General features: G+C 39.4%; 1 protein-coding gene across 10 annotated transcripts in view; it reads right to left on the bottom strand.

The window, feature by feature from the left end:
- The window catches only part of pard3bb (par-3 family cell polarity regulator beta b), a 219,763-nt gene that overhangs the window by 71,860 nt on the left and 133,629 nt on the right, over window positions 1-14,274 (bottom strand). For all 10 annotated transcript variants that reach the window (XM_040147956.1, XM_040147955.1, XM_040147954.1 and 7 more), the window contains 3 exons: window positions 12,683-12,911; window positions 3,704-3,814; window positions 3,179-3,544 (listed from right to left, as the gene is read on the bottom strand). In XM_040147956.1, coding sequence (XP_040003890.1) covers window positions 3,179-3,544; window positions 3,704-3,814; window positions 12,683-12,911 — 706 coding nt within the window. The remainder of the gene's footprint in view (window positions 1-3,178; window positions 3,545-3,703; window positions 3,815-12,682; window positions 12,912-14,274) is intronic.

A 14,274-nucleotide genomic window follows, 5' to 3' on the forward strand; every position in this document is an offset into this window, starting at 1 on the left:
GGACTTTAGGATGATGTATACTGCTTTGAATTACTGTTCCATTATGAAGATATTAACTTCTTAATCTAACAATAGGTAGCCAACAAGATAAGTACTAGAAGCTGAAAGTAACAACTGCCAAATTTACAGCAAGCGTTATGAAGTTTTGTGTCCTGTTCATCAAATCATTCCAGCTGCTATATATGTTGCAATCACGACCTGCTATTTGAAAAAATATTACAATTTCCACTGTCTGACCAAACTGGTTATTTGTTAAGGTGTATCTGTACGGATCTTAACAACTAGGGAGTCAGACCAGGCAGTCGAATATCAGCCAGTGGTGTTGTTTCATCGATTAAATTATCATCCAATTATTATCAGGGGCTGTTTGGCTTTTTGAGCCACTTTAATATCCATGACTTGCTATCTAACAGACAGCAGTTTGTCTAAATCTTTTATTCAGGCTGCATACACACACACACACACACACACACACACACACACACACACACACACACACACACACACACACACACACACACACACACACACACACACACACACACACACACACACAGCTGTGCATGCACGCACAACTTCGTACATTTGTGAGCAGTATGCTTCGTGTTTTTTGTAACTGCATTGCTTTAAATGTGTGTGTAAATCTGTGTGCCTCATTGCTTTGCTGAGGTGCTGATGGAATGGAGTCCTTAGCGATATTGTTTATCTCCGTCTCCCACATGCACACCATGGCTCTGCCTCCCTAGTAGCACAGTAAGACAGAGTCACGCACATACAGACACCGCTGACACACTACCTTCTTTTCCTGGCACCATCGATTACTGTCAGCCAATACCTGGACTTCCCTTCTGTCTGCATCGTCAAGTTGCATGAGGTGATGATAAATGAACAGCGCTATCTGCCAGGACTGCTGTGGCCATTAATATACAGGTTTTCAAATGCAAGACATTTTACAACTTGTTTTTAATTCTTCTAAGGAAGGAAAGAGATGGGGAAAAAATAATAAATAAATATTGGATAAATTAAACTAAATAGCCACAAATTAGCACTGTGTCAACAACTCGGGTTACCTTCTATAAAAGGCCCCTATGGATCAATGGGACTCATTTATCTAATTAATTATAGGAATGTTAGATAAATACTCTTCTTACTGGCCTTGGACATATGTATTATCCTGAAGAAATGTTTTAAAAGTTAGATTTATTTTCAAACCAGTATACTAGATATGATAATTAAAGAGTAGTTGTAGAGTATTTGTTATGACACTCTGATAAAGTAGCCTTTGCTTATTAAGAACAGTCATGTCTAACCTTTGACCATAGTTTCATTTTGGAAGAACCTGGCATTGTGGTTCCATCCCAGTCTCGGATTGACTAAAACTAAACTAAGGTTTGAAGTATGCAGGATCCTATCCCCTTGCGCGCACACACACACACACACACACACACACACACACACACACACACACACACACACACACACACACACACACACACACACACACACACACACACACACACACACACACACACACACACACGCACACACACGCACACACATATATTTTAACAATTGACTTTTAATAATAATCTTAAAGAAGTGTACCCTAAAAGTCAAGGTCCAAGGAGTCAGGAGTTTGCATAATTAGACACTATTGTGCATGGAGGAAACAATACAAGCTAGACACAGAGTCAGAAAACATCTCTGTGAGGCCTGCAATAGTCCATCAAACAGGTTTACTTCCTCGGTTGAAGACAGGTACAGAAATAAGGTGATAGCTGTGTGTGTGTGTGTGTGTGTGTTTGTGTTTGTTTGTGTGTGTGTGTCTGAATATCTGAAATGGTAGATATATTCAAAAGTAAGTGAGCTGTGACTGACATAATAAAGGTAAGGAGTAAGGATTGTTGAGCTGAGAGGAACACCTCGAGCCCTGCGGTAATTTTTACACACACACACACACACACACACACACACACACACACACACACACACACACACACACACACACACACACACACACACACACACACACACAAAGTATCTATGTTAGAGGGCATCTGAGTACTCATGCGCTCATATTGAAGCTAGCACAAAGAATGCAATCTTTTCTTTTTGTGTGTCTTTCTCTATCTCTCTTTTGCTCTCCAACAAAAACATACAGGATAGCACACACACAAGCACACACACTCACAGACACACACACATATAAACACACACACACACAAACTGGCCTGTGGCAGAAAAACTTGATTTCAACAGGAGCAAGTGAGAGATGTAGAGAGAAATATGAAGCATCAGCAAGATATAATATTGCACTGTGAAACTGAAGAGGAATGAAAGAGGGAGGGAACGCAGAAAAAGAAGGTGAATTTAAAAGTAGGAACAGTGAGAGGATATTTGTCTGTCTCGTGGGCACATTCTGTGTTCCACAGGCAGTTTCTGACACCTGGCTGGCAGCATACTTTACCTCTACACCCGCCCTTGTGGTAGGTGAGCACACAGAGTGCTAACCCTGTTATCATTTGGTGCTGAATCTGACCAGACACCCAGGGGCTCACCTGGGAGCCTAGCTTCAGCCTAGCTTAGGGAGAGGGCCCAAGTTAATCAGCAGGTTTCAAAAAGTAAAAAAAAAAAGTCAGCTCCAAAAATCCACTTTGACTACACGATGGAGCCCTGTCATGGCTATTGAAATACAATGAGGTTTATAACCCAATTGTGCTCAGCCCCCCTGCCTAATTCTGACTTTTACACTCTCTCTGTACACATACACACACTATATACCATCGTGTATATTAAAGTGGATATTTATGCTTTGTGTGTATGTGTGTGTCTTGCTTAATACTTGAATAAAATGTGTACAAATGCTATATACGGCTGAAAAAGGAAAACGAAAGTAAGCAAAAAAATGTATATATATATTGCACTGTTGTTGGTGAAAACTAAGTAAAAATTCAGTTAAAAAAAGGTAAAATATATATACATATATTTAGAACATCTTTTATAAACTAAAATTAAATTTAAGAAAATATGATAAAATTGTACCAATTCTGCCAATGTGTGAAACTACTTAATTATTTTTATACTTTAAAAACCCATAATATCTACCACCCTAAAAAGGGAGGCCACAGCTTTTTCCAGACTTTTGTAAGTATATCCAGAGAAGATCATGGTGCCCTACCTGTCAGTGGCAGAAGCGGGAGGAGATGTAGTTCCAGCTCCCCTTGGTTTATTGACCTTAGCATACAGCCTATCAATGTGGTCATCATTAGGGATGGCTCCAGGGTCATTAGCATGATTTCCATGCCCTGGAAAGGCAGAGGGTGTTACGGGGGAAGGGGCATGAGCATGGGTGTGCTGAATTGCACTGTAAGGAGGTGACTGAGACAGTGGCTGTGGCACTGAACCCATATCTCGGTCTCTGAAGGATTGTATTCGGGCATAGTTGGGGTCTGTGTCATCATCTTCAACATCTGGATATGTGGACCCGCCACCTTGCTGGTCTCTGGACCGGCGCTCTCGCAGCTCAGAATGCCCTGCCTCGATTCTGACAGACAGATGGAGAGCTAATTGAGACATCTACATTACTGAAATACAGACTGAGTAAGAGGACAGAAATGGAGCAAACATTATACACATTACACACACAGAATCTGAGTCTGATCACAAAAAATCATTATTATCTCATCTCCAGAAAGCTCCCCACCTCTCCCTCTCCTCTTTCATCCTCTCAAGCTCATGATCACTCAGAATGTCTGACTTCTGTAGCTGCAGAGCTGCTTTTGCCTCCTTCTTCTCCTCTTTTTTCTTCCCAAATCTGAGAGAAACAGTGATACAAACAGAGAGAGAGAGATGGGTATCGGAAACATTGTAAAAGGGAGAAAAACATCATATTATAATAACTCTGTATGGAGGTTTCAAAAGTCCCCCAGATAATGTGGTACAATTGAAGGGGATGAGGAACACACAGCACTTAAACACATATATGGATTTCGTAAATCATGCATATGCAAACACAGTGATATGAATGCAGAGAGTCACACAGTGTTATTTAATGTGAGAGCTTCTGGCGCAGCCTGTAACTCAGTGTCAAGACCAATAGAGCGGTGGTATGATTCATCTCTGTTTCTCTCTAACCTCTCACACACAGACACATGCAAGTAAATACAACAAGAAAAACAAACAGAAAGGTAAATCAAACTCAACCTCTTGGTGCAACATAAAAAGGGCATGACACTACTAGATACCCATTCCAGCTGTTTGGTGCCCTTTAAAACTAGCAGTGGTAGAGACCAATGGTTATAAGCAACTGCCATAGCTAAATACAACCCTTTGGCCTACACTGCTGCTGCCACTAGACTTTTGCTAGCGCTGCCGTGCATTTAATGCTATAGTGAAGTCAAAATTAAATTGAAATGCTCTCACAACTTAATTTCTACCTTTTTTCCCTCAGTGTCTCTTGTCCTTCTTTCCTCTTTGAGATGGAGATGGAGTAGGATATGGTTAATTGAGAGTCAAACATGCTAAATAGTTAATATCTTCAACCTGTGAACTGTTACCTTATAGCATGCCTTATGTTTTATTTATATAGCGGATTTGTTGATATGAAATCCTTTCATCTGCACTTTCTCTGCCCACTGCTACTGACATGTTTGAAGTATCACTACACCTCTTTGTGCATTATTTAAAACAACATTCATAGTCATTTTAAAATAAGTGATTTGTGTGTGACTGTTTTGTTGGTTAAGCATGTGCATGTCTGTGCATTGGTGTAGTTGAAAAAAAAAATGGTGTAGTATGTGAGCTGAGCTAATAAGTTTTGTTAAAATGCTTAATGTGAACTGGTAGAGAAGCCTATTTACCAGCCATAGAGTGGGACTCAATGGGCAATGAAAGGCTACAACTGTGTGTGTGCATCAACAGCGTGTGTGTGTATTTGCCTCACAGGGGACAAGCCTTGCTCTAATTACTTCTACCTACAGTGTTAGCGGCTTACCCTTTCCTTCAACTCTCTCCCTTACCTTCACTTACCCCTCTTTCACCTCTATTCCTTCTTACCTTTATCTGCCTGTTTTACCTCAGCACTCTCTTTCTTTTCTCCAATTACCCTCATTTCTTTCTATCCATAGCTCACCTTGCCTTCACCCCTCCATCTCGCTGTCTCGTTTGACGTTGTGCTCCCGTCTCCTTGCTATCAAACACTTCTCTCACTGCACTTAACCTCTACCATCCCCTCCTCTCCACTCTTCTATGCTGTCATCCCCGTTCCTCTCTTGCCTCACAGTGAAGACTGATTACAACAAACAAGCAACCATCTGTTACTGTGGGAGATTTACCTACATTTAGCAGCGAAATGGACAGGAAAAGAACAGTGAGGAAGATATGAATAAAGAGATATGTACGAAGATAATTGACACCTACAGCTTAATTAGGCCTACTCTCTCTCTTCAGACCCTCTTGATATTATGATTACTGGGCTATCCTGGGAAGCCACATGAATGAATACACACACAAACAGACACACACAGCAGAAACACAAATGAGGTTATATTTTACTCGAGTTGAGGATGACAATGCTTGTTATGCAACAAAAGTATAATTGAATTAAATGGACAGGATTTGCAATTATATAACTCTGGTGATATACTGAGGAGTATACTCACTTTTGTTGTATACTGTACAACAATTAAAAAAAGGGTTGTGTGTTTTGGTGTGTGCATATGGCCTTTTGTGAGTGAAGAAGGTAAAAATAGAAATAGAGGGCTACATCACAGCATGGCAGGGTAAAGAAGGGGGAAAAAAAGGAAAAAAATCAAATAAAGACAAAAAAGAGACACGTCCTTTCTCCTGCTACTGCTGTTAGGCTGAGCACAGAGGGCATCTGAAACATTACTCATCTGAGTGTATTTGTCTTAGTACATCCATGCATGAGTAATGATAACTTATGGAAAGTAACTTAGCTTGTCTGATGATGATGATGATTATGATGATGATGATGATGATGACGCAGCATCATCTATGATGTATTAAAGCTACTAAAAATTAGGAGGTGGAAAGGCACATGAGAAATGGAAGAAGTGAATTTTAAAAATGTAGCTTTAAGCTACATTTTTAAGCTTCAAGCTTTAATCATAAACACATGCACACACACGCACAGGCAGAATGTCCGGAATATTTTTTAGGGTTACAGCGTTATCATTTGAGCATTGTTTCACAAGGAATATCAGAGTAAGAACAGCTGATTAGCAGCCAGTAAGGATGAATACATTACCTCTTGTTCTATCAATAGTGGGAACAGAATGATGACTCATGAATATTCATGAACTAACACCACAATCTGTATGGAAAGTGTATGGCTCACTCATTTGCATGTGAGAAAGATTTAATTACAAATATATGCACAGGTTTTTTAAAAGTTCCATCTGTATAGGAAAAGGCAGGATGAAAAAAAAAAAACAAAATTCAACCTTTTCGAGTCTGATGTCTGACCCAGGAGCAAAGGTTCTGGTTAAGCTACCAAACAGTTTTAAGTAAAATATATCTACCAGCACAAAATCTGTTGCACAAAATATATCTACATCATTTCTTACTGATGAAAACACCAGGCACCATAACAACACATAAGAGGATGATTCAACTTTCCTCACTGTTCCCTGCTGATCTCCTTGAATATATTTTCAAATATCAGCTTCATTAAACAGAGCAACCAGCAGCAGGTACAATAGAACAACCCATCAGTGTCACCACTTACCATATTCTAAATCTTTCAAAAATCAACTGCATATGCAAATGCCCCAAAGGGGCAGATGCATGGCCAGAAAGACTGTTTTTGGGTTTAGCTTTAGGTTAGTTTACCAAAGATGTGTTCGGGTTAAAGTTGTTAAAACTTTTTTGTCTGTTTGTTTATGTTTTTTTTTGCCCACTCTACAGGGGCCCTGAGCACCCATTACATTTTCTCATTGTGCTTAATGCTCCAAACATTAACACTTGTGGATGTTTTGCTGATTACCTAGCCTATAACGTGACACCAAGCCCTAAACAAAAATCCAGCCTACACCTATTCTAGCCTGACACTGGCCAGCATGACATCACCTCATAAAACATCAATAGGTCTAAAACCCACACACTTACTGTACATTCACAAGCACGTAGACATGTTATTTGGATGGATGGACAGTGAGCAGAGGGCTGTTCCACACAGTTGTGCTCCTGAAAAGTACATGAGGTGAAAACCCTTTGCCAAATTAGTAGAAAACGAGTGCAAACATCTGTGACTCTCACTTCACCTATTTCTTTCTATTCTTCTGCTGTTCTCTCACTCTCTCCCTCTGCCATTCCTTAGACACACCTCCCTTTTGCTATTAATGGCAAATGGATCCCGGGGGGATTGGGTGATTGGCAAGTGTGCTACGATAACGAGCACACAAGCACACACACACACACACACACACAGAAATATACATAAGCAGACAGACACTACGTGGGAAAGCGCACATTCACAGGCAAGGGCGCGCATGCACACACAGACACACACTCACACACACACAGACACGCACGCACACACAGATGACTGGCAGGCATGACAACAGTCAGTGACACACCAATGACTTCCTGTCATGATGTTTGATTGGCAGTTGGTTGGTCCTTCCCCCTTTTAAGCATGTGCTCTCTAATTATGAAACAATGAAAGGCAATGTCTGTTCAGCAGACAGGGTTTTTCCTCCCTAATCCAAACACATCCCCATGTACACAATTTCCATCTAAGCCAACTTTTACAAAGCTGTAACAAACTCATACTATTTGCAGATGATTTTGATTTAAGGGAGAGCTCCGCCAATCAGAAAGTCTCCTGCGAGTGATAGGGACAGCAGCAACAAAGTAAGTCAATTTTCTACCATCAACCCTTTCATCTACACACCACACACAGACATTCAAACACACACAGACATACAGTATAGACAGACTTGGACTAATAGGCCTAGCATGGAGCTCAACCATAATAGACCCCACAATGGAGCTAGTCAGTCCTAATGGGCCCCACTGTCGAGATGGGCTAATAGTCCCAACAATGGAGTACTTTAAATCTAACAGAGGTGCCGCATTATGAGCAGCTAGAGAGAGCGGCGAGAGGGAGAGGAGAAAGAAGGGAAAAAAGGGGCAAATCTGGTGGTGGTGGTGGGGGGTAGTTATAGTCATCAGTAAGCGGTAAAGAAAGGGAACAGACTTAAGGCTCAAAGCGAAAGATGGTGCTCTAATTGTAACCTCAAGTTTGATTTTCTTTTTTTTTCTTTTACTTCTACAGTTTTTGGTTTGTGGCTGCAAAAAGTAATTTATTCAGCCAACAGTCAGCAAACATGGACACAAAAATACATACAAAAAAAAAAAAAAGCACATACATATACTCACACTAAACAGAGCAACGGGGGCTAGAGGGCGGTGAATACAGCAGTACCTGATTACAACCAGGCAGGCAACCATGCATTCATTATCATAGATTCTCATAAATTCACACCACTTTAAATCTGAAAATGAACAGCATGCACACATACTTTACATCACACAGCAACACTCACATAAACATGATGCACTGGCAACAACAGCACCTGTCCCTCTCTGGTTCTGGTAGACCTTGTCCTCTCCCAGTCTCACTCAATAGATTATCATATTTTCATTTGTGCAGTCTCTCTCCATCCCTCTCTCTTTCTGAGCCAGCCAGCCAGCCAGCCAGCCAGCCAGCCAGCCACACACACACACACAAAACTATTACCTATAACTATATGTGTGCGCGCAATAGGAATGTTCAGAGGCAGAGGATTGCCAGATTTGTTTGAATAGCAAGCAGATCTGTTTAAACAAGAAAGAGAAGAGATACAAAGATCAGAGATGAACAAAGGTTCACACAACTGCAATTAATCTGGAGAGAGTACACACAAACACACATACACCCACAGTGTCTGAGGAAGATTCACAGCAACCACGTGCCAACTATACGACAACCATCTGACTGTGTGACCAATCATGTTTTATCAGAACGTGAATATTCATAATGCTGGGATGGTTACCACTGTGCGCTGGCACACACATACACACACACACACAGATGATTGGCATATCTGATTGGCAGGTGGCAGCAGTTCAGATGACAGAGCCAGCTGTCCAATTTAAAGGGCATTTACAACAAACACTCACAGTCTGACTTTAATATCTGGTTTAATAGTGTGACTGAAACATTGCAGTAAATACATGAAACTTTTCTCAACTTCCAAACCCTCTCTTCATTAAAGTGAAGAACTAAATTGTAATCCAGCCTTTTTGGTCATTACAATTTAATTTGGGAAAACCAGTGAGGAGAGTTCATCTATAAGAGACAAATTTACTATGGGAATATTACGGCAATAATACCAATATTTGTCTATGCAGATGGTACATGGATAGAAACTTCATTTAGTAGTTGGTTGAGAGATCTTTTTTGTCAAATGTGTGAGCCAACAGATGATAAACATTAACATTTGCTACTGTAAAACCAGAGGCCTTGGAGAACGGTGGAGTATCCCATACTGCCCTCTCCTCCAGACCATTAGGCCAATCAAAACTGGCCTTAGATGAATGTGACCAATCAGCAGTTTGGCTTAGACTGAACTGTACTGAATAGCACCCATTTGCCTTCTCAGTCTACCACCATTACATGCCATCAAATGCAGATAGGGAGCCGGAGCTAGAAGGAGCAGACCGAGAGGACAAACTGAAATGATGCAAAGATTATCAGGGGGTGGAGAGAGAGAGAGGAAGAGAGGTTACATAAAAATAACTAGAAAAAGGGGAAGGAAAGAAGGTTGAGATTATCACTGCGCTCTAATCAAGATCCTCTAATGGTGATAAGAGATGGAGTGTAGAAGAAAGGTCTAAATGTATCCTTGGGTGTATTATATGTTATTTTTTAAGGTACTTAAGGCAAGAAGTGATGGGGGAATTGGTGGTTAGATGAAAGGATGGAGGAGAGATAGGAGCATAGAGGGAAGGCTTGGTTTGATTAAACTGGAGAATTCTTGGGTGTGCTGCGTAGACTGTCCAGTCCCTAATCAATTGGAGTGGTAGATAGGTAGAAGAGAGGTTGATGTAAAAAGAGAAAAAGGAATTTAGTTTAACCTTCCCTGAACTGTGACATACTTAAAATATTACTTAGGTGGTAAGACAGAGTGATGGAGTGAAGGAGGTAAAAAAAAAAAAGATATAGTTTTCGCATTGCTCCAAGCTAAAACCATAGAACAATGTGTTGAATGACTGTAGGTGAGAAAATGAGAAGGATACTACAAAGTGCAAGAATGAGTAGAAATCTAGAACAAAAAAGTAAAAAAAATAATAATAGTAAAATAAAGAAAAAAACTATGATTGTGTTTGATTGCCAACGCAGCGAGAGAATTTCTCTGTTAAAATTAAATAAATGAATAAATGGTTTTTATCTTTTTTTTTTTCAGATAATTTAGGCATCATGGTAAATCTAGACCTTACAGACATTGGCCTTGTTAGGAGGGATTTTTTAAAAGAATTCATGCAATATCTGTCAATTTTACAGTATCATACAAAGAGAGGCGGAGGAGTTGTGGTTTTGTCCTCATTAAATTATAAATTGCAATTGACACTGAATGAACAGTGAAATCTGCATTACATTACATTATTTTTATAACACTAACAGCTTCATCTGTATCTACCTCAGTATTTTGAGTCGTACATCGACTGTGTCAACACCGTCTCACCCTCCACCTCAGCACTCTAAGCTTCTGCTGCATCTGCTCCTGCATTCGGCTTAGCTCTCCCTCCTGTGTGGCCAACAGGCAACAGCGGCTTGTATATATAAATAAGCTGTACTTCCTTGTGTGTGTGTGTGTGTGTGTATGTATATATGTATATGTGTGTGTGTGTGTGTGTGCGTGTATATATATATACACACACACACACACACACACACACACACACACACACACACACACACACACACACACACACACACACACACACACACTGTTGCTAGTGAGGTCCAGTGAGGTATTTTTGGGCCAACTGAAATTTTATCAAGTTTGTACAACCAGGGCTTTTTTTCCATATTACAAGGTCTATCTTTCCTTTGAGGTTTGAAGAATCACATTATAAAGCTAAACATTGTATTTCAAAATTTTAGGCAATGTAATGAAACTACCACTGATGCTGTATTTCATTTTTTCCATATAAGTCAAACTTGCATTTTGTGTGATAATGGGGTTAAGAGCATAAAGGGCTCACACCTCAAGAGGAATTGGAAAAGATGGGGGGAGGTAAGTCTGACATTAAACAAAAGCTACCAGAAGAAAGAAAAAAGTTGTTGAAGAAAAGGAATATAGTTACTATACCAATAGCTCTAACTATCCATCTGATATCCGTTACATTTTTCCCTCTCTTATTGCATAAAACTGAGTTGACATAATTATCAACAGGCTTAGGTACAAAGAGCCATTTACACACTCAGCTGCATGACAAAGGCAGCATTTTATCATCATAAAAGGAACATTTCTACTCACCATCAAAACATTTCTCACCAATGAGTAAGAGAAAGCATAAGAGTTGGAATGAGGAAAACAAGGTGGAAAAAAGGCAGAAAAAAAAAGGATACTTTCAAAGAGAGAGCACTGAACCTATTTAATTAGGCACCATTAGCGTATATTAGTCTAATTGCCTAAAATTTCACTTTAAATAACATGCAATTCTGAGATATCATCACTGTGATAAAATGTGACTTTGAAATCTGGAAGTATTTTCCTGTGTTCTGGTTCAGACAGACTACTTTTATAAGTGTATTTTGAATGACTGTGGCTTTATTTTGCAGCTCAAATTGCATGCAAGTGTTTTTCTTAAGATCTGAATCTAAGTAATGGTCATGTGAAATCCTATTTCAGAAAACCCCACAGTGAAAAAAAACATGATATTAGGTAGGTATTATGGTAGAAAGTACAAATTGTTCAGTGAAACACTTTGCCCCATTCACACTGGAAGATTTAATGTTAAAGTTAATCACATGAAATAGTTTTGACAGATAATTTTCAGGACCTCTTAAGGAAACAAGGGCACCACTCTTACAGTGGTCTTTGTGTGCCTATGAGCATGTGATAGTGTTTCAGTGATGGAAAAAAAGACTACAGCGTTCATGTTTAAGGGTTATTTTTTTAATGAATGCATGAGGTGTGCAGAGTTTGTGTTAGTTCATGTGCCTAATGATAGAGAAAATGCATGTGTATTTGTGGATGATGGATATATTTGATTAGTTGACATTAAAGAAAGTTTATAGCCTATATATTATTTTTGTGTGCCTGGATGTAATTTTTGGATTGAAAATGTGAAAACACATTGAAAGAACATGGCTACTGAATGCATATTACACCAATATGGCATGGTTGTTGTTCCTACAAAATGACTCTCAAACACAAACCAATATTGTAAGACGTCATATTTTCAACAGAGGTGACTTTACCGAGCAGTGTAGGTAGTGTGTTATCTTTCTACAAATGCTCGCACACATAAGGTTTACATACAAATAAACACACACAAAGGCACATGACTACGATACATGTTAAAGTTTTTTAAATAATCATCTCCACTTCTCTCTCTCTCTCTCTCTCTCTCTTTCTCTCTCTATCTTACATGCAAAGTAACTCACCTCAGAAGGCCAAATCCTTTTTTCTTGCTCTTCTTCTCTGTCTCTTCAGGCTCCTCTGCTTTCTTTTTCTCTTTCTCTTTTCCTTTCCCCTTGTTCTTTTCTTTCTTCTTTGTTTTTGCTTTCTTTTTCTTGTCCTTTTTGCCTTTTTCCTCTATCTGGTCCCCCACTCCCTGGCGGGATGAACTACTTGCAGGGGTGTCACGGCCTGAACTCGGCTCTGAACCATCATCTAGAGGGAAATGAAAGAAGAAGAGAAAGACGTGGAATATAATAAGTAGGGTAGGAACAGTGTTTTAAAGAGTAGTAAAAGTAGTAGTGAAAGAAAAGAACTACCAGGGATTGTGTCCACTTCCATCATTTTGTCAGATTTAAATCAATAAAACCAGAGACTCGAAATGATCATGTACCTATCCAGAAAATATCATTCCACATACACACAGGCACATGACGCTTAACTTTCTCTACTCCCCATCTCCACCGCTGATTTATTAACTTTATAGTGAATTAATTAACTCTTAAAGCATATACTCTGATGCCTCATTACTTCTTCGACAGACTGACTCTCTGGCCTTGAATAACAATGATCTCAAACATGCACGCACGCACACGGACACAGACGACTTGTCAGATTTTAAAGGATAACCAAACCAAATTAGTTACTTGAAATGAGATTTAACTTTGTGTGGATATTCACTTCACCCTTAATTAGAAAAGACTGTCATCAGACAGGATGGAAATGTAATTGCGCGTGTATGTACATGTATGTATCTTTCTGCCTGCAGATCCACAGCTTGTATCGGTCCTTGTTAGCCTTCCTATAAAGAGTTAAAAACTGAACATGACCACAGTGACCACAGCTGTGATCTCTATGAAACTTTTCGTAGAGCTGTGTATGTGCATTTTATGAGAGGGCTTTAAACACTTCTTCGAAAGAATGAGCCTTATTTACAGATGTTTTATTTTCTTTCTTAGGTTTTTTCATAAAATCTGAACAGCAGGAGTCAGGAAAACCCTATATCTGATTCACCATAGTCTGTTCTGACCAACGTAAAAATTTGGATAAGCAGGAAAAGAAAGAGCCAATTTAAACTTATCACTGTCATATCACATCAAATAAAGCCAATCACTGGACTATTTCCTTTATTATACCATACTACAACATTTTAAAAACATTTTTAGTAGCTATTTCATGGGATAGCACTCACCATGAAATCCCCATTATAAGAATCTGGTCTGCTCCCCAACACGTTTAGGGATGGTTTGTGAAAAGGGGGGCATAAGTAGTAGAAAACAAATAAAAAAGAAAGAGACACAAATGAAACAGAAGTAAGGTGACAGAGCATGTGAAGAAAGACAGAAAGAGAATGATAGAAACAACTATTCACAACTATAATCCATCCCAGCTGACATAAAACATCAAAGCCAGTGACTAAAAGCCTCTATTGAATGGACCTCTTGACAACTGAATTCACTGGAAACTGTGGTACACTGTGGTATTAGCTAGATTCACTCAGGATCCCACACAATGCCTCGGCTACACATGAACCCAGATTAAATATTACCTGTGCATTTATTCTGTCAAAGTGTTTGCA

The sequence above is a fragment of the Xiphias gladius genome, chromosome 16 (assembly GCF_016859285.1).
Source record: "Xiphias gladius isolate SHS-SW01 ecotype Sanya breed wild chromosome 16, ASM1685928v1, whole genome shotgun sequence".
NCBI classification, from domain to species: Eukaryota; Metazoa; Chordata; class Actinopteri; order Istiophoriformes; family Xiphiidae; genus Xiphias; species Xiphias gladius.